The following is a 22,196-nucleotide window of genomic DNA, read 5'->3' as shown; positions in this document are numbered from 1 at the left end:
GGTCTGACCCATTTTACAGATGAGGCAACAGACCGGAGAAGATGGAGAGAGTTACTCAAAGTCGCCAGTGGCTCTGCCATGACTAGAGCCAGGTCACGTGACTCACAGGCCTTGCTCTTTCCACGCCTCAGTGCTGGCTCACCAAAGACTTATTCTTTGATGGAATTTTGAAAAGGCCTCACTCCAATGACTTCTTGGATCTTTCTTCTCTAAGTAGATGAGAAGCCTGTAAGAAGAGACTTGGAGGCAAAGACAAGGGGATGAGAACTTAACCTTCACCGAAAGGCCTAAGAGCATTGTTATTAACTGGAGGGAGAGCAGTGGGGAAGCCCAGACGGAGCATCCCTTAGTTGATAATTCCGTTTTTGTTTTGGAAATCTTATTATATGTCTTGGAGAAGTTTTTAAATTATTTTGCTTTTCTCAGCAATGTTGTGCTCTGTTTTGAGACATGGATTTTTTTTTTCTTCTAGTGTTTCTCTCCTGAGGCAAAGCCCAACACACCTGTCTTTTGTCCACTTCTCCAGCAAATTAGATTTGTCTCTGGGAATGTGTTTGTAACGTATCAACCTACTGCAGACCAGCAGAGGGAGCTCCCAGGTTGAATTTGTTTGTTAGCTATTTTTCCCCCTTTTGCAAAAACTTATTTCTTGGTAACATTTTGAGAGAATTCAATAAAAATTTTAATCAGAGCAAAAATGGTCTCAAGTAGACTGCAGCGTTTTGTTTTCATGACGATGTGATTTGGAGCTAAGATATTATCTGTGGCTGAGATTTGGGGGAGAACTGGGCCCAAAACACGTTCTGTGGGAGGACTTGGAGCATCCCTGGGAGACGCAGCCGGAGCCGAGGCCTCGCTCACTGCTGCTGCTCGTATCCTGTTGGGCTCCTGGACCATCAAGAGCTGAGTAGTGAAGATTCTCGGTCGAACATCCATGGGTCACATCTACCAGGAGACCTCGTTTCAGCAGGATGATGTGTCTAGCTAGTGGAAGCCTCTTTGAAGCAATCAATGTGTTTTCCAGCTGTCTACCCTGATCCAGAAGGAGGACCCAGGAGACAGAAATTGTCATTGGAAAGGAGTTGCCTCGCATATCTGGTTCTGCCCTGCCTTCAGTCTGTGGTCTGGTGCCTCCGGTTCTAAGTTGAAGATGTTTATTTGACATCAAATCCCAATGTTTAAGAATTATTGGATACAGTGGTGGGACTGTAAGCCTCGGTGTTGCCTTGTTTTCATAGAGATGAAAAAAACTACTTGGTGCAGCACACATTTGACTTCTAAGAAGAGCATTAATTATTTTTAGACGTGATCATCCTGTTTGCTTTCAAGGTCATTGGTATTTGAAATTTATTAGCTATATTATGTAAGTCACTGTGAACAGGAGAGGAAAGTTTCATCCACGGCTTTTAGGAAAGTTATACTCTGAAGAGAACATCCAGCTGTGCCTGTCACTTCATAGTCACACATCTCAGCTTTTTAAGTCTGGGTTTGTGTTTACTTTTTAGTCTTGCTGCTGATGGAATAGAGAGAAAGTCAACAAAGTGCATTGTCCCCACTACATTCTAGAAACAGAATACCATTTACCCTCGACCAGGGTCACATTGTTGGGCCAGAAAATGTTGCAGGTAAGTAGGACAGAGAGCAAGTCCTGGTGACCTGTTTGTTCTTCAGAGGCCTCATCTGCCCTGAGTGACAGCAGATCTGCACTGCAATACTTCACCTGCACATAAACAAGGTTTTCAAACCATAACACAGACTTCCCAGGGGCAAGCCATGCCCCTTGGGAGGTCCCTTATGACACACTGGAAAAACTGTAAAGGTTAAATCCAAAATAAATACCAAAGTGGACCATGGGAAAAGAGACATAGCAAACAGGGAAGAAATATCACGGGGGAGAGATGGACCTAGGAATGGTGTGTGGGTGGCCTCACTGCAGAGCTGCCCCCAACCCCGCCACCGCCATATCCAGCATTCACTCCACAGCACCATGCGACTTCTGAGAATTGCATTTTAAACTTTAAAAAAAAAATTCATTAAGCATCTCCTCTGTCACTAACTGTGCCCTATGGAGAATACTGAGCTAAAGAAGACACAAGAATGTCTGCTTTGGCATGGGATGTAATTTAACTCTGGCAACTATGAGGAAGGAGTGTCTTGAGGGAGGCAGTGAGCAGGCCAGGTGTAAGTGGACTCAGGTGAGCACATAGCCCCCCGCGACATGGCAGCAGTGCAGTCTGCCCACGCACATACTGGGGCTCGCGCTGGAAGGACTCTCCTATGCAAGGCAGTGCCTGTGCTGTAATGGGGGCTGGTCCTGTAGGGGGCCTGTGAACAAAACCATCTCTGGGACCCATGAGAGGCCGCTTCCGCACCTCGCCAGCCAGCCACCGTCCAACGGTCGAGGCCCACAGCTGTGCATCCCAGACGACATCAGCCCTTAACCTGCCGTCCTCCTTGAGGCCTGGCCTTCCCCAGCGTGTATTGTCCTTCTGCAGCCCGAGGCTTGTGGCTGTGGGAGACCAACCTCTGGAGGACTGCAGAGTTGCCTTCCGGGCTGTTCAGCCCAAGGCTTTCCGCTGTTTTCAGATAAAAATGAAACTATTCGTCCTCTGACATTTACCATTCCTTCTAAACCTGTAGCCCCTGGAGGGTCAGGCTGGCAGGAGAGTCCATACTGTGATGCTCCTGAACGTGCCAGCCTGGTCTCGTTTCCTATTTTGTTCAGCATTATGGTCATCAGGAGCATCTGGCTTAATCCCCACAGGGAGCCAGGCCCTGCGCTCAGAGCACCAGCCTCCTGTGAGCACGGAGCGTGCGCCTGCCGGTCCCCTCCTCTGGGCTGTTTCCCTGCCGGCTCCGTGGGGCCTGGCTTGTGCTGGGACTGAGCCCCTTAGCAGGGCTCTGAGTCTGCGGCAATAACATATGGTGGAAAGTGCAGGCTAGAGAGCTGCCTGGTCAGACACAGGCTGTGCCATTTATAAGCTGTGTGACCTTGACTAAACAAGTTCCTTAACCTCTCTGGGCTTCAGTAAAGGGGGGGCTAATAACTCCCCCACATAAAACTCCTAAAAGAGCACCTGGCACACAGTAAGGGCTTAGTAAATGTTAGACTTTTAAGGAGCATAATGAATTTTCAACAAAGAGAAGGAAGCCTAGGGCTAGCCACCCACAAGGCTGTGATAGTTCAAACACTAAAGACATCCTGTACGTCTTGACAACAGTAATAGGGCCTCAGAGTCCTCGTGGCTGCAACCAAACAGAATGCCAGAGGCTGGAAAGACTGAATGAGGGACAGGGGAGCAAGATGAGTGAGGCATCAATGGCAGAGTAGCTGATACCGAGGGACAGCGACTGCCCTGCATCTAGCAGTATGGTCTCTGCCCCTCATGGAAGTCTCCCCAGTCAGGCCCGGACGCGCCTGCCAGAAGAAAACTTCTCCCTGACAGGAAATAGATCAAGAGTGGGAAACAGCTGAATTTCCAGGGAGACCAAATGGTTGGTGTGTTTTGCTTTACTCACACCCTTCGTCCCTGAACTTTCCAGCTGCTGCCTTATCTTGCTTTCCTATCAGAGAAGCTAGAGGAGAGAAAGGCCCACAGGTCACCGGCCCATTCCTCCCTGGGCTTCCTGGCTTGCTCTTCCCGCAGTCCATCCTCTAGGCTTCTGCCCAGATTCGTTTCCAGGTGGTGGAGTCACATCTCGTGCCTTGGGAGATACTTCTCTTCACAGCCCTGTGTCTGAACCCCAGAGGAGCCCAGTCATGGCCAAGCAAATGCCCTGTCCATCCTTCCATCCTCCCCCTTCTCTGCTCTTTGGTTTTGGAGAACTAAGGAGCCCCTTAGTGAGTGAGAGACAGAAATGTTTGCCCTGGCCTCGCTGGCCTCTTGGAAGTTGTTCAAACCCCTTCCCCCAACAGTGCTGGGCTAGCAGTTCCTTTGGCCAGAGCTGATGCTACCGAGGCCCCAACTTCTCCACGCTGGGCAGCTTTTGGCAGCAGCTGTCGAGTACCAGAGTCAGTCCCCTAATGCTAGGCCCTGTCCCTGGTCGCGGATCCCAGTGAGACTTCCCTGGAACTACCATTGCTGAGTGAGAGAACAGCTGAGAGGGGGCTCCTCCTGGTGGCAGGGGCAGCAAGATGACCGCCATTTGGTACAGTTCTGGGTTTCCTAAGCATGTTCCATTTTGTCCTCCGTAAGGGTGAATTTCCCAGATCCTGTCTGTTTCCAGCTGTCCTCAGGAAGAGCCCATCCCCGGGTCTCCGTGTCCCCTGGAAACGCTGTGGGTGAGCACGCCTCACCCTCTGCCTTGGGAGGATTAGCAAACATGAGGTCCCACCATCACGGAGGGTGGCTGCATGTGATGACAACTCAGTTTTACATTCAAACAGACCCAATTTTAATGACAATTTCCACCTACTCTGCTAACTGGGGTTATAGGCAAGTTTTTGTTTCACCTCACCACGTTTCACTTTCCTAATCTGTAAGAAGGAAGAGTGAACACCTGTTTTATGGTATTACTTTGAGTGAAAGAGTAAAATGCTTGGCATCAAGTAGTAATTATTAAAATGGCTCTTCCATTTCCCTTTTTTGGTCAAAACTTGAGCTGGCATGGCCCAGAGGCTCCAGGGCCTTCCCTCTGTAGCTTAAGAAGTAGGGTGCAGAAGAAGGACGCAAGACCAGCACCCCACCAAGAGAAAACCGAGGGCCCAGGTCTGATCTTTGGCAAAGGGGAGAAGCAGCTGGAGATGGGGTGAGAAAGGGGGCCTGTGGCTGTGGTGTGTGCTGAGGTGTGGCTCTGGCTGGCTCAGGTGGCTGTCCACCCAGGGTTTTAGGCTTCCTTTTGCAGGAATAGGCACCCACATACCATCTGAAAGCATGTCAATTCCAACTGCTTCGGAAACAAAATCAAGGCTACAAAGAAACTTTGGAATGATAAAACATAACCCTCATAAAAAGGAAGTGAACTTCTTGAAGAAAACCAACTGTGACCCGGGAAAAAGGAAAATCGACTCCAAATGGGATCATGTTTTATTCAGGATTTGTGCTGCTGGTGGGGAAGGCCAGACTCAGTGACAGAATGGGAAAGTGGGGCACCCCAACTTCAAGCTTCATCCACTCTGCTGTGAAGTACTTCTCGCTTCACCAAGCTCAGCTCCTGGGGACCTCTAATGGCCCTTGATAGCAAACATAGTTAAAAATTAACAGACTGACAAAATTAAATATGGATGACAAGCAACTACTGTGGACTTAATCTGACACAGGGTGTTACTCGCTTGGGTGCCCTTGACCCAGGTGGCGTCTTGAGTGAACTTCTGGGATGTCTGAGCACATTTCACATGCCTGTTTGGAAATAAGAGCCTGGCTTGTGCTTGGACAGGCAGGAAAAGAGTCTTAAAGCCCAGGAGAGAAAATTGTCCCTGAAGGCTGAGTTTTAATTAAGCCCGGCCTTGACTGGTCTTCGCAGGAGATGTTCACAGGCCTAAGACCTTGCTTTTGGGGCCTAGATCCTGCAGACCTCAGCAGTATCCCACCATCCAGATTGGGAGATCTCGCAGAAGCACAGGGCTGGCCTGGAGCGTGACCTGCTCTGGCCAGGACTGTCACTCTCCTCCTTCCCGGCTGTTAGGCTGGGTCGGCTGGCAGACTTAACCTCTGAACCAGTTCACATAAGTCTTGACAATTTACCTAGATAATGGCAACTTATTTAATTGCCCTAAATAATGAATGTTAGGTTCCAGACAAGTAGTAAAGAATGCTGATTGCATTTCATGCCCTCCGTGTCGGTTACCAAAGAGTATGGGCTGGTAGTTTTGGGGGAGGGGAGGTTGGTGAATGTTCGCTTACGGTGGGCCTCATTTCTTGAAGCAGAGTGTTCTTCCAGTTTGGGTGAATGCTTTCTTAGAAATGGGGAGGGTTGCTATTTAAAAGAATCCTGTAATTAGCCTCACAAAGAAGACCATCTTTTTTGTTTCGCAAATCATCATTCTAGTTTATTTGGTGAGTTTGGAGTTTCCTGGATCAGAGCATGCTGGCTTGGCCACCTCTCCCTCAGCCTGACAGCTTTCCACAGTTTGCTGTAGGACTGGACAGGCTTTATTTGGTGATGTCGCTCAAGAGCATGTCCTTAGGCCTGGAGAGAGTGAGCCAGAGTTGATTATAATTAAAGAATGTGTGAGTGGCTGGCTGCAGTTGGCTCAATGTTGGGAAAGCCTCAGCAGGGTGTTCAGGGCTCCATCTTAGGGATATGGTAGAAACCTGCCTAAGAATATCCATGCCTTAAAAAGGAGAGCGAGAGCTTGGTTTTGAATATGGTGCTGGGGAAATCTACATTCAGGTATAGCACCTGCATTAGGAAAGGGAAGAAAATCTTTACTGCTTCTTCCGTGTTTCCCCAAAGATAAGACCTAACCAGAAAATAAGCCCAAGCCAATTTTTCAGGACATCCCCTGAACATAAGCCCTAATGCGTCTTTTGGACCAACATTTAAGACCCGGTCTTATTTCGAGGAAGCACGGTTATAGATTAGACGTCCAGGGCACCAGCTGTCTGGTGATCTGCCAGCTCTAATTACGAACCAGAAACTTGGGTGCCGTATTGGCACACCTCCGCCTTTTAGATCCACCAAATGTCACCAGTGGGAGGGACCTTCCAGACCAACATTTCTCAATACCCACAACTATTAATAGCTGCTACATAGTGAAGAGATTCTGCAGTCAGATAAACGTGGGGAACTCAGGGTTCAATCAAGTCAAACAGGTTCCTTGACCTTGGAGCTTCTCAGCCTTTAATATGCTAAGGTGTCTAGATCTGCCTAAGGGAGACTGTTTCTCCCAAACCTATTTGACTACAGAGCATCTCCAGACCTGCCTTCTGGACACACTTGGAGACCTTATTTAAGAGCAGTGTTTTTCAAACTTGAGCACATGCATTGTTGTCACCTGCAGGGCTTGTTAAATACAGGTGCTTAGACCCCACCCCTAGAGTATCTGCATTGCTGACACCTTCCCAGGTGATGCTAATGGCCTAGGTACCACATTCTGAGAACCACTGGTCTAGATTTATCCCTTTATTCCACAGAGAAGAAAATGGCTACACCAAAGGGTCCTTGTTAATAATAGCTACCATAAATGAGCCAGGCACCTGGTAAGCCCTTCTTGTGAGTGTTCTAAAGGCAAGTGTGATTGGTGATAGGGGTCTGTCACTCAGAAGGGGGCGGGGCAAATAATTTCTCTCTGCTTCACACTGTTCTCGCCAACCCCTGTGGCAGGGCCGGTGGGGCAGGCAGGGGTTCCAACCTGGAGACCAGTTGGTCTTCCTGTTCTTGGCACCCTTGTTGGGAATGTGAAGTCGGTATGTATTTTAATCTGGGCCTTGGTTTGCTCATCTATAAATGGAAGAGGATGGGAATTATTTTTATGGATACTTACTACTTTGTCTAGTGTTCCACTTTATTTTTGCTCTGAGTTATTTCTCTTTCTAGGTGCTCTCCTACTCCTACCTACCCTGTCACCAGTCACAGGAGCTGGTACCAGGCTAAGGTGTTAGAGATTTTCAGTGTACCCTTGCAGGGGCACTGCATTTTAGAAGAGCGTTTCTGGAAATGTGTAATAGGAGAATCCCATGCAGTGTGGCCCCTGGACAGTGAACTGTAATAGTTATAACTGGTGCTGTTATTAGGTTCTAGTGGAGAAGTGTCCCAGGGCCTTCTGTGTTGCTTATTCGGTTATATGTCACAATCCGTGTGACGTGCTTAGCAGTGTCTGGCACAGAGGAAATAATCTGTTAGTCTGGGTTATAGATACTCTGTTAGAGGTTCTCACAGGGACTTCGGAAGCCCCTGGAATTGCACGCAGGACTGAGTGTGCAGTGTGAGTGTGTAAGTGTGTGGGAGCACATGTGCATTGCCTTACACGGAAGGTCAACCGCGGAGACTTAATCCCTGCTGAACTGTCTGAGGAATAGGAGTCAGGGAAGTGTGGGTGCCCTGGTGTTTATGATGCACCTAAAGCAGCTCCCAGACAACGGGCAGGCGTGGCCATGAGTGACCTGGGGCCAAAACCACAGCAGAATGAGCAGCCCCAGTGGGTGTAGGGTGGGTGTAAGGTGAGGCCTGTGTTTCTTCCCTGAGGACAGCAGTGCAGCAGTGACTAGCACAAAACAGCTGGTTCCCCTAGGCCAGCTGCCTGAACCCCGGTTTTGCAGCATAAGCCCTCTGCTCTGCCCCGGTGTGTGGAACATTGGGGAACTTTGGCTCGGCCCTGGGGGGACACTGCCCTCTGCTGGAAGGTGGGCGCAGCCGCGCTTCCCGGAGCTGGAAGAGGAGGCAGCCCTGGGTGTCTGGAAGGCGGTGAGAAGAGCCCTCCCTCTGGGCAAGCGCAGTAGTGTCACAGGTGCTGCATCTCGGGGCCTGTCTTTCCTCCATCACCACCGCGTCCTCCCTGAGCCTCAGCCAGGGGGCCGCCTTCAGTCCAGCTCCGCTGAGCACAGCTGACCCGGACCCCACCGCGGCACCACCGAGCGCTCGGGTGTAGACCAGGCTGACCGTAGCGCCCTGGTCCCACACCCCGCAGGCACGCGCGTGACAGAGAATGCGAGGGCTGTGTGGGTGGAAGAGGCCCGAGTGCGAGAGAGGTTGTCTGAGAGCTGGCGTGGGCACGGGGGACCTGAGGGGCTTCCTTCCCGCAGTCACCTGCACTGAACCGAGTCATGCCACCCACCCCCGGCTCCCCCGGCAGCCCTCCCTGTTCCTGTGTCTCCTCCGAAACACCATCACGTCTTGGCCTCGTGGGGCGCAGCGCCCCAGCCCCACAGCAGGCAGCACCCGTGGCCACCACTGCGCTCCCGACCCCGGTGCACACAGACCCATCGCCCTTCCATCCACTGTGTGTTTAGGTTCCCAGCCCCCACCTGCCACAGGGCTGTGCCCCCGTCCTACCCTTTACCACCTGTCTCAGGAAGGCAGCTCCAGCTCTGCCCTTTGCTTAGTGAGCAAGTGGATTCAGATGCACAAAGCCATAAGCCATGGGTAGGTATGAGTTTTTTCTTTGTGTCTCTTTCTCTGTCTTCTCCTCCCTTCCGCCCTCTCCCCCTTCCCCTGTACTCCATCCTCCCTCTCCCTTCTGGTCCTCCTGCCTTCCACATTTCCCCTCTTTCTCTCCTTTGTCCAGCATACACCCCTAAGTTCCCAAAGTGACGTTTTTTAGCCTGCCAGCGTGCGAAGAGTTTCTGGTCCCTCGCCCCCTTAATTGCTGTGTGTTGAAAATGACTCTGGCCCTGCCTTAAATGAGCTTCAGTGCCTGCTGGTGGTGTCCAAGGAACACAGCTTTGCCCTCCACTTTGTGGGGGCCCCTCTCGAGCTGGTAATCTGGTTCCTAGTAAATCTGGTGTGGTCCCCTGGAGGGGTCTCTAATGCACAGCTGGCCCAAGGGGTTCCCTGAGATGGACTCCTGGTGTAGGCAGAAGCTCACAGTGCATCCATGGTCCTTGTAGGCCCCTATTTCCCGAGTGAAACAAGATGCCTCTACCCTAGGTTGGGAGAGAGTCCCCCGGTGCAGCCTCTCACCCTGCACTGACAGCCAGAGAGGAGATAAGCACTCTGGGCAATGCCCGTGGGGCGGAAGGGAAGTCCAAGGACTTCTTTCTGGGGACCAGAGCCAAAGGCCTAGACAGCCAGCTTTAGAATCAAGTCCGGAGAACTAGTGAGCCTGAGCCCCCTGGGCCTGTGCCGTGAGGGATGTCATTCAGAACACCCAGGCCTCAGCCGATTCCCCACCTGTAAAACCAGGTAAGATGAGGTCTTCTCAGTCCCCCAGAACCCCTGGGTTCTGCCGAGTTGCTTCGCAGGTCTTAGCCCCCCTGCACCTGTTTATGCTTTGGAGACATGAATAGGATGCCATATGAAGCAGGGTTTCTGCTGCAAAATATAGTTTATTAAACCAGCGTAGTAGATCGGTCAGGGTAAAATTCCTCCTAGCATCACATGCTGCTCTAAAAACGTTTCCAGGTGACACAGTGTGGCCAAGCCCCAGGTGAGAGAGCAGTTCTCCTGCCACACTGGAGGGGGCACCCAGCCCTCTTCTGTGCAGTGTCCCCCCTTTGTTGCAGTTTGCTCTCCCTGAGTCGGCCCTCCCCAGTGTAAGCAGAGATGCAGTGGTAAACGGGCATCTCTTGACTCTGTCCAAAGGCTTAGAAGCAAAATGGACATTGCCAACAGAGGGACACTTGTTAAAGCCAAAGTGTACTTGGCCTGTTGTTTGTTTCTTCATATTTTCCTCAGTACAGGAAAGGGAACAATGCCAAGTGGCCAAAGCATCACTCAATCCAGTTGCGTTTGGGGCTGGCCTTCCACTTTGGAAACCTACCTAACGGAACAGATGGGGCTGCAGGTCCCTCTGCAGTGAGCCAGGGGCACAGGGTACCAGACACCCCAGTGCCAAGAAGCCAGAACCCCTTTTCTAAGATAACAGGCACAGAATCTCAAGTCCTGGCCAGACCACTGGCATGGTGTCATGCACTGTCCCTTCCTTATCAGCAGATCCATGTTTCCACATGCTGCTTAGAAATCCATTAGGCAGCCTATCCCCAGCCTAGGTGCCTCCGAGTGAGGATGGAAAGGGGGAGTCACTGGGCTACATTTTAGTTCTGAAGAGGAGGGTGGTCGGGGTTCCTGGGGGGTGGGGGGTGCTTTCCTGAGAGCTTGCCCTCTGTGCTCACAGGGCTGTGGAAGATTTCTTGGGCTGCTGCTCCACTTCCCAGCCCCTGGGGGGAGAACTGCCCATAGGCAAGTGTGTGTGGGCACCTTCGTGGAAGAGTAAAGGGGATGGCAGCCCAGGACGCTCTGTGGGGAATGAGAAGGTCAGAGGGGAGCCCCTGTTCACAGCCTTCTCCCCACATGTCTTTCCAGATGCGCTGGCTCCCTCCTTCCGAGGCTACTTCTCAGGGCTGGAAGTCCCGTCAGTTCTGCTGAATACTGTGTAAGTACTTCCCTGTATGCAGGTCGCACATCACAACTTTGGATAATCTTTGTAAAGAGACCCAAGAAAGGGGCTGACAAATCCAGCATTACATCAAGTTTATTAAGGGACCTTCTAAACGAGGCACATCTTGGGCCGCGGCAGGATATGAGGGTGTCCTCTGCGCTGCAGTTACACAGAACAGGCAGGGTGGATGCGGAACCGGTGTGTGACCCAGATAGGGAGCAAACGCCTTACATGCTTGCTGGGGGCCTGTTCCAGGAACCAGTACTCTGAGGGGTAGGGGAGGGTCGATCAGACAGTCCTGGAGGGGATTTACGGGAAGCAGTGTCTGTTCTGGCCCAGACTAGCTTGTGTGGGTCTCTAGCTTGTGGGGCAGCAGCGGTCACCTCGTGGAACAAACAGTCTCCTTCACAGATAAGTTCGAGTCTTTCTATACTACCTACTGTTTGTACTGTAGGCAGATAGTGTGCTGTTCCCAATAGGCTCCCTTCAAGTGTCTTATCTTGAAGGAAACAATATCCTAAATTGGCATCTTGGTGCCATTTTATCTTTGGCCTAACCTTCAAAGAACTACCAAATGAATATTTTTCCTTTCAATGTAGCATTTCTATAAAATTCCAAATGCCTTCTTTAATTCAATATCTTGACTGCACTTTTGTTAAACACAAAGCACTGTTTCCTTTGAACTCTACTTTGGTGTGTGAATTTGGGAAGTGGCACTGCCCTAAGGTCTTTTAAATAGTAGGGTTCTCCAATCACCATTCTCTTGGTTTACATCTTTCCTTCCCAAAACAGGAATGCTAGGGAGGTCATGGAAAGTTATGTACCTGTACGTACCTCATGCTGACACTAGAGTCATGGTCCTTTTCTTGGAGAGCTGCTATTCTAGAGAAAAACACTTCCAAATTAAACTAATGTTCTTCTTCGTCCACCATTAATACTGAGTCCCATGTGCCTTTGTTAGATCACTTGAGGCCACTGAGACTCTTCTGAGGAGGTTCTATGCGGGCAAAGACCGGCCTCTGCTTGATTTAGGTGCAACTTAAATGGAGAAGTCTTTCAGACCACTCATTGGGAAAATATTGGAGAAATGGTAGATGCGGGAGCTGGCCTGCTTCAGGTGAGGAGGAAAGAGACCGCTGAATCGGATTTTCAGAGTCCTGGGGTTTGTTTTCCACAGGCACGTTGCCCTGTTGACTGAAACCTCACTTGGTAGGTCACGTGCCCTTCACTTCAAGTTTCTGGGTCACTGCGCATGTAGACTTCATTTACTGAGGTTCTAATTACCATGGGCAGTGAGCACTTCAAGAGAGCTCCGGTCCTGGGTTAGAAAGAAGCTTCTCTGTTCTGAAGGAAGGGCCTCACCAAACAGGAAAGGGACTAGCGAAGCATATCAGAGCATCAGAGATGCCATAGATTTTTCAGAGGGTCAGCCAGCAGACCTATACCCCGATTCTTTCTCTCGTGGTGAAAATCAGTAAGTTGGGAGGTAACATTTCTGTGCTTTAAGACACCAACTTCGGTCAGTTAGAATTGGATCTCCTCTTCCCTCACCTGACGTACTTCTCAGTGTGGCCAAAGCACTAGTCCTCAGGGATCACAGACGGAGTACAGAAATGTTCCCAATGTCCGTTAAACAGGGTTCTTTACCAAAAGATTCTCAGAACCTTTATAACAGTAGGCACATCACCGGTCTTTAAGATTAGGGAACTCTAGGATGCAATATTTCTCAAACTTATTTGAGACCAGGGAACACTTTTTTTCACTGAACCTTATAAAACTAATGTTTTACATAGAGCACACTTTGGGAAACTGCCCTAACCTCTTATCCAAAACCTAAACCAGTGGCGGCACCCATATATATATAGGTCCTTGGACCAGCGGTCATCTGTTACATGTCTCACGAACTGATGATGAGGAGAAAATCAGGACCACATAGTAGATTCTTTCCTTAAAGCTACTGGTATATTTGTTCCTTAGTCTGAAATTATGTTCTTCTGTGTGTGTGTGGTTGTGTGTGTATGTTCAAGTACCCTTTTTAAATGAAATGGTAGTGTTAGTGAATGGCAATTGTATTTTAAATGTCCTTTCTTAGAAAAATAAAGTCAACATCCATGGTAGATACCTAAAGGGTTCTTAAACATATTTTACTATTTTGTGAAATCAAAAGTTCACTGTTTAGGGAATGCTATCTCCCCTGAAAGTACCACTTTTAAGTTTTGAGGTATATTGAAAGGTCTGTCAAGTCCAGGATTTCCTAAGTCCATGCCTATATCCACGTACCTGTAATGACTTGTTAAACTTAAGTTATGTATCCTCAAATCTTTGTTTCTTTATTCAGAAAAGCCTTCATCGTTTTGCCGCAGGGAGCCTCCCTGTTACTGTGTGACACACATCCGGCACTGTCATGTTTACAGCTCCAGGAGGCAGCGTCACGTGCGCCTCTCTCTTCCATGACAGTGTGTTTCTCTGTTTTCAGAGGCTGGTCACTATTCACCTGGAAGGGTCTAGGATGGGAGAACTTGAAATTCTGAAGCTCACGAAAGAGTTCATGAGTTGAAACGTAGATGTGGCCTTGAGCATAAGCTGGTGTTTGAGGAAGTAATGGAACTGAAGGGAGGTCAGTGGCACCAAACCTGAGCTCGCCTGGGTGTCAGGAGTGAGCAGAGGAGCAGCACCTGCCCGTGAGAGTGAGCAGTGACGGGAGCGGGCGAGGCCTGGGGCCTGGCCAGGGCAGCGGGGGCTGCTGGGTCCGCAGTGTCACGTACTTTGTTTAGGAAATTGAGAGAAGACCTTCAAACCTGGCAGTTTCTGTTGGCAAAGTGTGGTGGTGGCATAGGGCCTGAGGAAGGATTGTTTTAGCGTGAACGAGTGTATTGTTGACCAGAGGGAACACAGGATCATTAAGCAGCTGCGTGGGCTTCAGCCAAAAAGGTCCTTGTATCCGGCTCACCTGTTTTTCTAAATTGTCCTTCCCCACTGACCCAGCCACCGAAACCTAGAGGTGGCAGCAGCCATGAGAGGAGGGCCACCAGTGCCCGCTTTGGAAGTACAGCTTGTGAAACGCTGTAGGATGTGCATAAAGACGTAACGCCTCGGGTGGATGTGCTGTCTGTTCTGGGCGAGCGTCCTCCTTGGAGCCTGGGGAGTGGAGTACAGGAGGCGGTTAGGAAGGAGGGCGGATGACTGCACCTGGTCCCCCCGCAGTGGGGCTGGGCCTGTCGTCTCCCATTGCACCTGAAGTTAGAGCAGATCAGTGGGGCCTTCTAGGCTCTCGGATCAAGTCCTTTCCAAGACAGCTAATAATCCAGGCTATGTAACCGTAGGGCAGTGTAAGTTAGAATTGAAGACAGTGGTGCTGAGGAAATCAGAATGGCCAAAGGAAGGGTAGGTGCCGGCTAACGGCACCGCTGGACCCAGGGCCTTCTTCCATCACCAGTAGGGGCTTTCCTCCCTTGTGGAAAGATGGCATCAGGACAGGAGGCAAGAGCAGGAGTGACATCTGGTGTCAGACCTGACGACCTACATGCAGGCTGGCTGTCACTTCAGGTGTGTGGAGCATCAGGACGCCTTCCTTCCGAATCCTGAGGAGTCCAGGGCCTGCTTTTCCCAGAGGTCCTTCAAGGGTTTCTAATTTACCTGCTTTGCAGTGACTAGGCTAGAAAAGTAAATAAGCTCTTTATTCTTTAAATAAATATGTGTGTCTGCTATGTGCTAGATATAAAAATGTGCAAAATCAGGCCTGTGCCCCTAAGGAGCTTAAATTCTAGTGGGCAAGAGTCATGGACACACATTTTAGCGAGAAGAGAGAGAGAGGGAGCTCCAAGCTGAGCCTGCTGTGAGGAAAGCTGCAGTGTCGGGTGTGGGTGTGGGCGTGCTGACCAGCATGCATGGCAGAAGTACTATTGTCAGAGGGGTGGCTGTTGTTGGTGTTTTAATTTGTTAAGTATCTTCCTTGATGGATGGTGTTTAGTCGGTCTACAGGCTATGTCTGCCTATCACTGGAGTTTTTGCTAATGGCCCAGCCTTGTGGCAGAGAACACCAGAATACATGATAATGATTGAAAATGATGAATTCCCCAGATGTGTTGAGAACAGGAAAGCATGAGCAAGTTTTTACTCGCTCTTTTACAGGGAATGAGTTACACAGCTTTCCTTGTTGGGTATCGGAATGTAGTTAAATCCAAAAGGCGGGGTGGGGGTTTGTTAGGAGTTGGGGTGGATGTGGGAGGGTATTCTTTAAGAACTCATGAAATTTCCCTGGCCACAGAACAAGACCACAGCATAGAAATTATAAGCACATATATTAGGTTGGTGCAAGTAATTGTGGGTTTTGCAATTATTTTTAACCTTTTAAATGGCAATTACTTTTGCACCAACCTAATAGTTACAGCCTCACCAGATTAGAGACGATATGGTGAGAGATGACAAAAGCAGAATTTGAAGCGGTTTTTCCCTTATGTTTAGTTCTGGGAGGAACGGCCTAGTCCCTGGCTTTGAGCTTGAGGGCCCTGTGATGGAGCTGTCACCAGCGAGTCCCAGGTGCTGGACGTCAAGGCAGAGCTGGGAGCTTAGCAGGGCAGGAAAGGTACGGGGTCTTCAGGCGGCCCCGACAGCTGCTGTGGCTCCTGCACTCACCCCTGCCTTCTCCCTGGAAGGGACCCAGGCTCCAGGCTCTTGTGCTGCAGCGTGCCCTGGCGCCCAGAAACCAGGCCGGTGCTTGGGACTGGCCTGCCGTTCCCCTTTGTTCTGTTAACCAAGGTCTGCGTATCACACTGCATTCACTCACACAGTGAATATTCAGTGACCATTACAGTAGGTAAGGTAGTGCTCTGGGTGCCAAGGACACTCCAGCGAACAGCAGCAGACAAAATCCTTGCCTTCACGGAGCTGGCGTTCTGTGACGGGGAGGAGACGGGAATAGATAAAATAGACACAGTGGGTCAGATAGTGAGAAGTGCTGAGGGGACGGGTGAGCAAGGTGAGAGGGGAAATGTGATGGGTGGGCAGGCGAGCAGAGGAGTCAGGGTCAGCCTGACACCATTCAGAGACCCAAAGCTTTCCCAGACTAGTAGAGAGTAATTTCACTTCACTTATCCTCCTCTTCTTGTCTCCCCCTTTGGCTAAATCAAAGTAACCGGGCTCGAAATGCAGCAGGCTTAAGGTAGGTGAGGTTTCAGAGCAGGGCAGCCTGTGCAGCGGGCCTGTGTGCTCACCCGCCCTCCCTGAGAGGTACTTCTTCCCCAGTGAGGAGCCCTGGGCTGTGCCATGCTTCTTGTGTGCGTCACGGAGTAGCGACCAGCCTGGAAACCTGCCCCCTGCCCCAGGGACTGTGGTGGGTGCCCCTTCCAGCTACTTCTAAGTCCTCTGGGCTTTGTAAATTAGAACACAACAGACGTGTGCTAACCACACAAGCACTGGCCGAGCTCATCTCAAACCAAGACTGTTAGGATGGCCCAGTGCAGTGAAAGCTGCGCGCTCCCCATTGTCCATTGTCCACGTTCTGAGCATCTGGCTGGGGGGTCTTTGAGAGCCCTGAGCACCGGCACCAGGAGTGTTGCCTGACTGGTCCTGGAAGTTGTTCAAAGGGGGCAGCCATGTGTGAGACCAGGACACTGAGTCTCAGGAGCTGCGGAGAACAGTGGCAGGTCAGGGCGACCTAAGGAGCCTCCACTTCCATCATCTGACACCAGCAGCGGGAGTTCAGAAGGCCTGCGCGTGCACAGTAGCTAAACATGAACACAGTGGTACTTTCCTCCGCTGCTTTATGTTCTTTGGGGTCGTCTCCCAGGTGTCTGGCGACTCTGGCCAATGCATTCTCTCTGCCCATCAGGTGAGTGCCGTGCAGACAGGTGTTGCTGACGTGATAACTGTGCAAAGAGCAGCTTGGTGTAAAACCCCCTACTCCAGGACCTGATGACAACTAGGGTCCCAGACTCTGAATTCAGTCCTGAGTCACACCCAGAGGGATCTTCAACCTTTCTTAGAGGACAGGCAGCCACAAATGCAGCCTTGGTTTGGCAGCCACAGGAGGGCCCCCAGGTCTGCTGCTTTGGTGGGGTGCGGGGGACGGAAGGGGTGGCCTCCCTCCCACCCTGAAATGCTCCTGGCAAGTGACAGAAGTTGGGTAAATTGATGTTTTGTTTGCAAAGATGAATATTTTCCTATCCTGAAATAACCCTCCTTTTACTAGGAATCTAGAATCACATTGACTCATATTTTAATGTTTTTATAGTGAAATTCTGGGGAAAACATGTTTTTTTCTTAATTCTGAGAAGAGAGATGTTCTAGGAAGGCCACCTTTCCTTCAGCCTCACCCAGAGTCCTGGAGGTGGCTTTCAGCTGAATCCCCAAGGGCCATGGGGCCTCCTGGAGGGGCAGCTTCCTGTGCCCCCAAATCAGTGCGACCTTTACAGGAACTTGGTTTGCCTCAGCCCTCGATGCACGCCTGTCCGTGAAGCCCTGCGTGCCAGAAACAGCCTCTGTCTGCAGGAAGGAGAGCTTTGCTGCCCGGGGCTGAAAATTTGAGAAATACTAGTGGGGAATGGGGCCATGGGCAGCCAGAGCTTCCTTCCTCAGAAATATTCGAAAACTGGCTGGCTCAGAGGCAGCCATGCCTGCAGGATGAACAGGGAAACTTTATTACTTGCTGGGTCTCTGAACCTTCCTAGTCCAAAAATCTCAGACCCCAGGGATTAGCAGTTTATATTCACAAATACTTCCTTTTGGTTTTTGTTTTCCAGTAGGTGCTTGGAGCAAAGTTGAGCTCAGGGGTGCCCATGACACGACAGGGCTGTCCTGGAGAATTGGTTTGTGGCCTTGGGCTGACCAAAGCTGTTACTGGGGTCTGAGGCAGGCCCTGGAGTTGGTTCCATTTCGGGCTCTTCCTCTCTTTGGGGACCTCAGGTCCTGTATGTTTCCTCAACAGGGCTTTGGACAGTCCTGAGGACTCAGCCCCCGGGACAGGAGGCCGCCTGGTGCTGCCCCCCTACCCTGGTGATTTACACCCTCGAAGGCCATCCCCCGCAGCCCCCTCAGGGCTCCCTGGGAGCCTCACTTCTGGTGCTGTCCTCCGTGGCCTGGGCGCCCCCTCTCACTGGTTCCACCATCCCAAGCTGGCTGTCCTCACTCAGCAGCAGAGGCTGTTAGGCCCTTTGCCTTTGACTCTCTCAGCTCTTTGCCTTCCACACAGGCTGGTCTTAAAGCCCAGGGAATTCCTGCAGCAGGCAGTCCGGGGGTGGAGACAGCGGCACAGTGTTGAGGGGTTTAATGGGTGATCTCTTTCTCCACCCCAGGTTCCAGGTGTGTGATGGTGGCTGCAATCTGTCTTGTGGGTATTAATGCAATCTTCACTGGTGGCTACTGTTTTCGAGCTGTCCTACAAAACTGGAGCATGCTGGTGAGTGCCAAAGCCAGAGGCTGAGCAGGCCTCCAGAACAGCAGCGTGTCCGGGCAGGGCTGTGTGGACCCGTGTGGTCGGGACCATCAGGCAGGCCCCAGGGGGTGGGGCTCAGCAGGCTGCCTGTCCAGAGGCACACGCTTTCGGGGTGCTGGGTTTCTGCAGCCTACCTCTCCTGGTGATCCCGATGGGCGCTCCAGCTTGGGACGTGTGGGTGTGGAGAGCTCAGGGTCAGGGGTGGACCCTTCATTATCTCCTCCAACCATGGCCTGCTTAGGGAAGGCCGTGCCAGGAAAGCAACTGTGAGTGTGGCAAACTCCCCAAGTGCATTCCCCCAGTACTTGGTCCTCCCATGGCCGTCCTACGTCAGGCTGGCCCTTAGTGAGGCCGACAGCACCTGCTCGCCAGCAGCAGCGTCAGATGAGATATTCCATCTAAGGGAACTGGCAGATAAATGAAGCTTTTAATGCCCTTAAGCCTTTTTGGGAAATTAACCATTTTAGGTTTTTTCTCCTGTCTTACTAATCCTAGTATACTGAATATAATGCAGCCCTTTCTCCATGACTCAGCGACATTTTTATAAGCCTCTTTGTAAATAGGATGATTGCTCTTGGGCATTACTGACTTAGGATTCTCGCTGAATTCCTCCAGACGGCTGGGCTTTTCTAGTGGGTGACTTGTCCGTCTCCTTAATCAACACCAGCTATCACTTCTCAATTCATCTGTTTCTAGCAAACGGTGTGGTCTTAAAACAACGTAGCTTAGCGTTCCCAGAGGGGACCTGCCGGCTAGGCCCCACTCGCAGGGGTTTCAGTCTCTGGAAAGCTTGGCCTAGAACAGCAGGAATGCCAGGGGCAGGCTGACAGCGGTTATGTCTTGGCCCAAATAAGGTGGTAAATTTCATCTCTAGGAGGGACCTCTAAAGAAGAGTCAGAAAAAGGGCAAGTTCCCGCTAAGGGCAGAGAACCAGGCGGTTCTGGCCAAGGAAGTCATTACGACACTTTGGGGTTTACGGAATTTCGTGTTCAGAATAGCACCATTCCACGCCTGTGCGGAAGCGCTTGGGTGTCTGCAGCCTGACTCCCTGCCTGGACAGGAAGCCAGCACCTGCACTCACGGTCTTTCTCCCACTGACGCGTTTCTCACAGTAACCAACTTATCAGCAGGTAAACATTTTTCCACATCACATAAGGGCAGTTATTTATCCCACTAATTCCAAAGCTGCCTAATTTATTAGGTTTTCCTTTTCCTTTTTGATAACAGTGCCCACGATATTCTTATTGCTCTGAACACTTAGTAAGGAGGTTAGAATAATGATTTTTTAAGTGCAGTAAATGGACGCATGAGCAGAAGAGCCCAGTCAGGAAGCAGCCGCAGCTGTGCATGGGTGACTTCACACAGACAATGGGAAGGCCTGGGGACAAGGGGCAGAAACGTGGGGAAGGAGAACTGCGGCGTGGTCCTGGGTGGGCAGCCAGCATGTACCCGACGAGGAGGAGGCTGCCTTCGGCATGAGCTGTGTTCAAGGTGGGGCTCACCAGTTCCTGGCCCATCCATGGCTTAAAGAATGAGTTTGGTGGAGGCTTTCCTCTCCCCAAATCTGAAGTCAGAGGACACTGCTTATGGCCTGCCTGGGAGGGCACAGATAGGCCTGGACTGTGAGGACGGAGGCTCTCTGGCCAAGCGTGGGCGCTGGAGCCCACGCAGGGTACTGGCTTGGGCAGCCACACTAGTTACTGTGGAGGGAGGGCTGCGTGAACGGGGAGGGGCTTCTAACTGCAGACGATTCCCCTGGAGACTCTATAGACTGTGAACCTTTTAAAATATTAACTAGTCTTTTATTACAAATTCGTATCCACACTTGTTTTTTTAAAAATCAAGCTGACAGGTATAAAATGAAACCTAAACCACTCTGATTTACAACCTTTGTCATGTGAAGTCCGAGTTGGGAGGAGGGGAATATTCCTTAATCTTTTAGTAAAAATGAATGTTAGACAAACTCTTGGTCAAGTCCGGATCGTCCCTGACTTACAATGGTTTGACGTGATGATAATGGTATGACACGCAATCAGTAGAAACCTTACTTCAAATTTTAAATGTTGGTCTTTTCCCACGTTAGTGATGAGGTACGACGTTCTCTTGTGATGCTGGGCGGCAGCTGCCACAGCTCCCGTCAGCCCCACAGTCACGAAGGGCAGACAAGCGACACTCTACCGTGTACTGTGTTACCAGCTTCTTTTGGATGTTGTGTTGTGTTGTGTAAATTACATGAGATAGTCAACACTTTATCATTTTTTTTATTTTTTAAATGATGGTTAACATACAACATTATATTAGCTTCAGGTGTACAACAGTGATTAGATATTTATAGAACTTACGAAGTAATCACCTGATAAAGCTAGTACCCGTCTGATACCATGTAGTTATTACAATATTATTGACTATTTCCTATACTGTACTTTATATCCGTGACTATTTTGTAACTACCAATTTGTACATCTTAATCCCTTCCCCTTTTTCACCCATCTCCCCCAACCCCATCTAGCAACCCCCAAAATGTTTTCTGTATCTATGAGTTTGTTTCTATTTTGTTTGTTCATTTGTTTTTTTAGATTCCATATATAAGTGAGATCAGATGCTATTTACCTTTCTCTAACTCATTTCACTTAGCATAATACCCTCTAGATCCATCCATGTTGTCGCAAATGGTAAGATTTCATTCTCTTTTATGGCTGAGTAACATTCTATTGTATATACTCATACATACATCATCATCTTCATCCACTCATCAGTCGATAGACACTTAGGATGCTTCCGTACCTTGCCTATTGTAAATAGTGCTGCAGTGAACATAGGGGTGCATATGTCATTTTGAATTAGTGTTTTGGGTTTCTTCAGATAAATACTCAGAAGTGTCTTGCTGGGCCATATGGTCATTGTATTTTTAAGTTTTTGAGGAACCTCCACACTGTTTCCCATAGTGGCTACACTTGTTGTCTGTTGATTTATTGATGATGGCCACTCTGACATGTGTGAGGTGTCATCTCATTGTGGTTTTCATTTGCATTTCTCTGATTAGTGATGTTGAGCATCTTTTCACATCTTGGCCATGTGTACGTCCTCTTTGGAGAAATGTGTATTCAGGTCGTCTGCCCATTTTTAAATCAGATTGTTTGGTGTTAAGTTGTATGAGTTCCTGATATATTTCGGATATTAACTCCTTAATCAGCTGTATCATTGGCGAATATTTCTTCCATTCAGTAGGTTGTCTTTTCGTTTTGTTAATGGTTTCCTTCGTTGTGCAGAAACTTCTTAGTTTGATGTAGTCCCATTTGTTTCTTTTTTTCCCTTGCCCGAGGAGACATATCCAAAAAGATATTAAGAGCGATGTCAGAACTTACTGCCTATGTTTTCTTCTAGTTTTATGGTTTCAGGTCTTACATTTAAGTCTTTAATCCACTTTAGTATGAAATAGCTTCATGTTAGATGATTTTGTCCAACTGTAGGCTAATGTAAGTGTTCTGAGCACATTTAAGGTAAGCTAGGCTAAGCTATGATGTTTGGTATTAAATACATTTTTGACTTAATGGTATTTTCAGCTTACAATGGGTTTGTAGGGACATAACCCCATCGTAAGTTGAGGAGCATCTGTATATGAAGATGGATTGGGGGGGATAGAGAAAGAATTTTCTTATTGCTGGGAGAAAGCTCACAAGGCACTTGGACAAACAGATTCTAACTTAGCAATGGGAAAGCGGAGCCAGGGCAAAGCAGCCACTCCCAGGTCGGCACCCCCCCCCCCCCCACACACACACACACACA

At 49.7% G+C, this 22,196-nt stretch overlaps 1 protein-coding gene across 6 annotated transcripts in view; it reads left to right on the top strand.

The window, feature by feature from the left end:
* Nucleotides 1–22,196, top strand: part of RBPMS (RNA binding protein, mRNA processing factor) — a 157,860-nt gene that overhangs the window by 130,360 nt on the left and 5,304 nt on the right. For 2 of the 6 annotated variants that reach the window (XM_074329694.1, XM_074329695.1), the window contains one exon: nucleotides 10,903–10,972. In XM_074329694.1, the coding sequence (XP_074185795.1) occupies nucleotides 10,903–10,972 (70 nt within the window). Of the gene's footprint in view, nucleotides 1–19; nucleotides 419–472; nucleotides 703–8,891; nucleotides 9,025–10,902; nucleotides 10,973–18,270; nucleotides 18,375–22,196 lie in introns of those variants that run through there. The other 4 variants (XR_012495529.1, XR_012495528.1, XM_019750510.2 and 1 more) reach the window with 4 other exon arrangements.

Source organism: Rhinolophus sinicus, linkage group LG04 (genome assembly GCF_036562045.2).
Source record: "Rhinolophus sinicus isolate RSC01 linkage group LG04, ASM3656204v1, whole genome shotgun sequence".
Lineage (NCBI taxonomy): Eukaryota > Metazoa > Chordata > Mammalia > Chiroptera > Rhinolophidae > Rhinolophus > Rhinolophus sinicus.
Note: the sequence above shows the minus strand (reverse complement) of the source record. Positions and strands in the feature narration are given on the sequence as shown.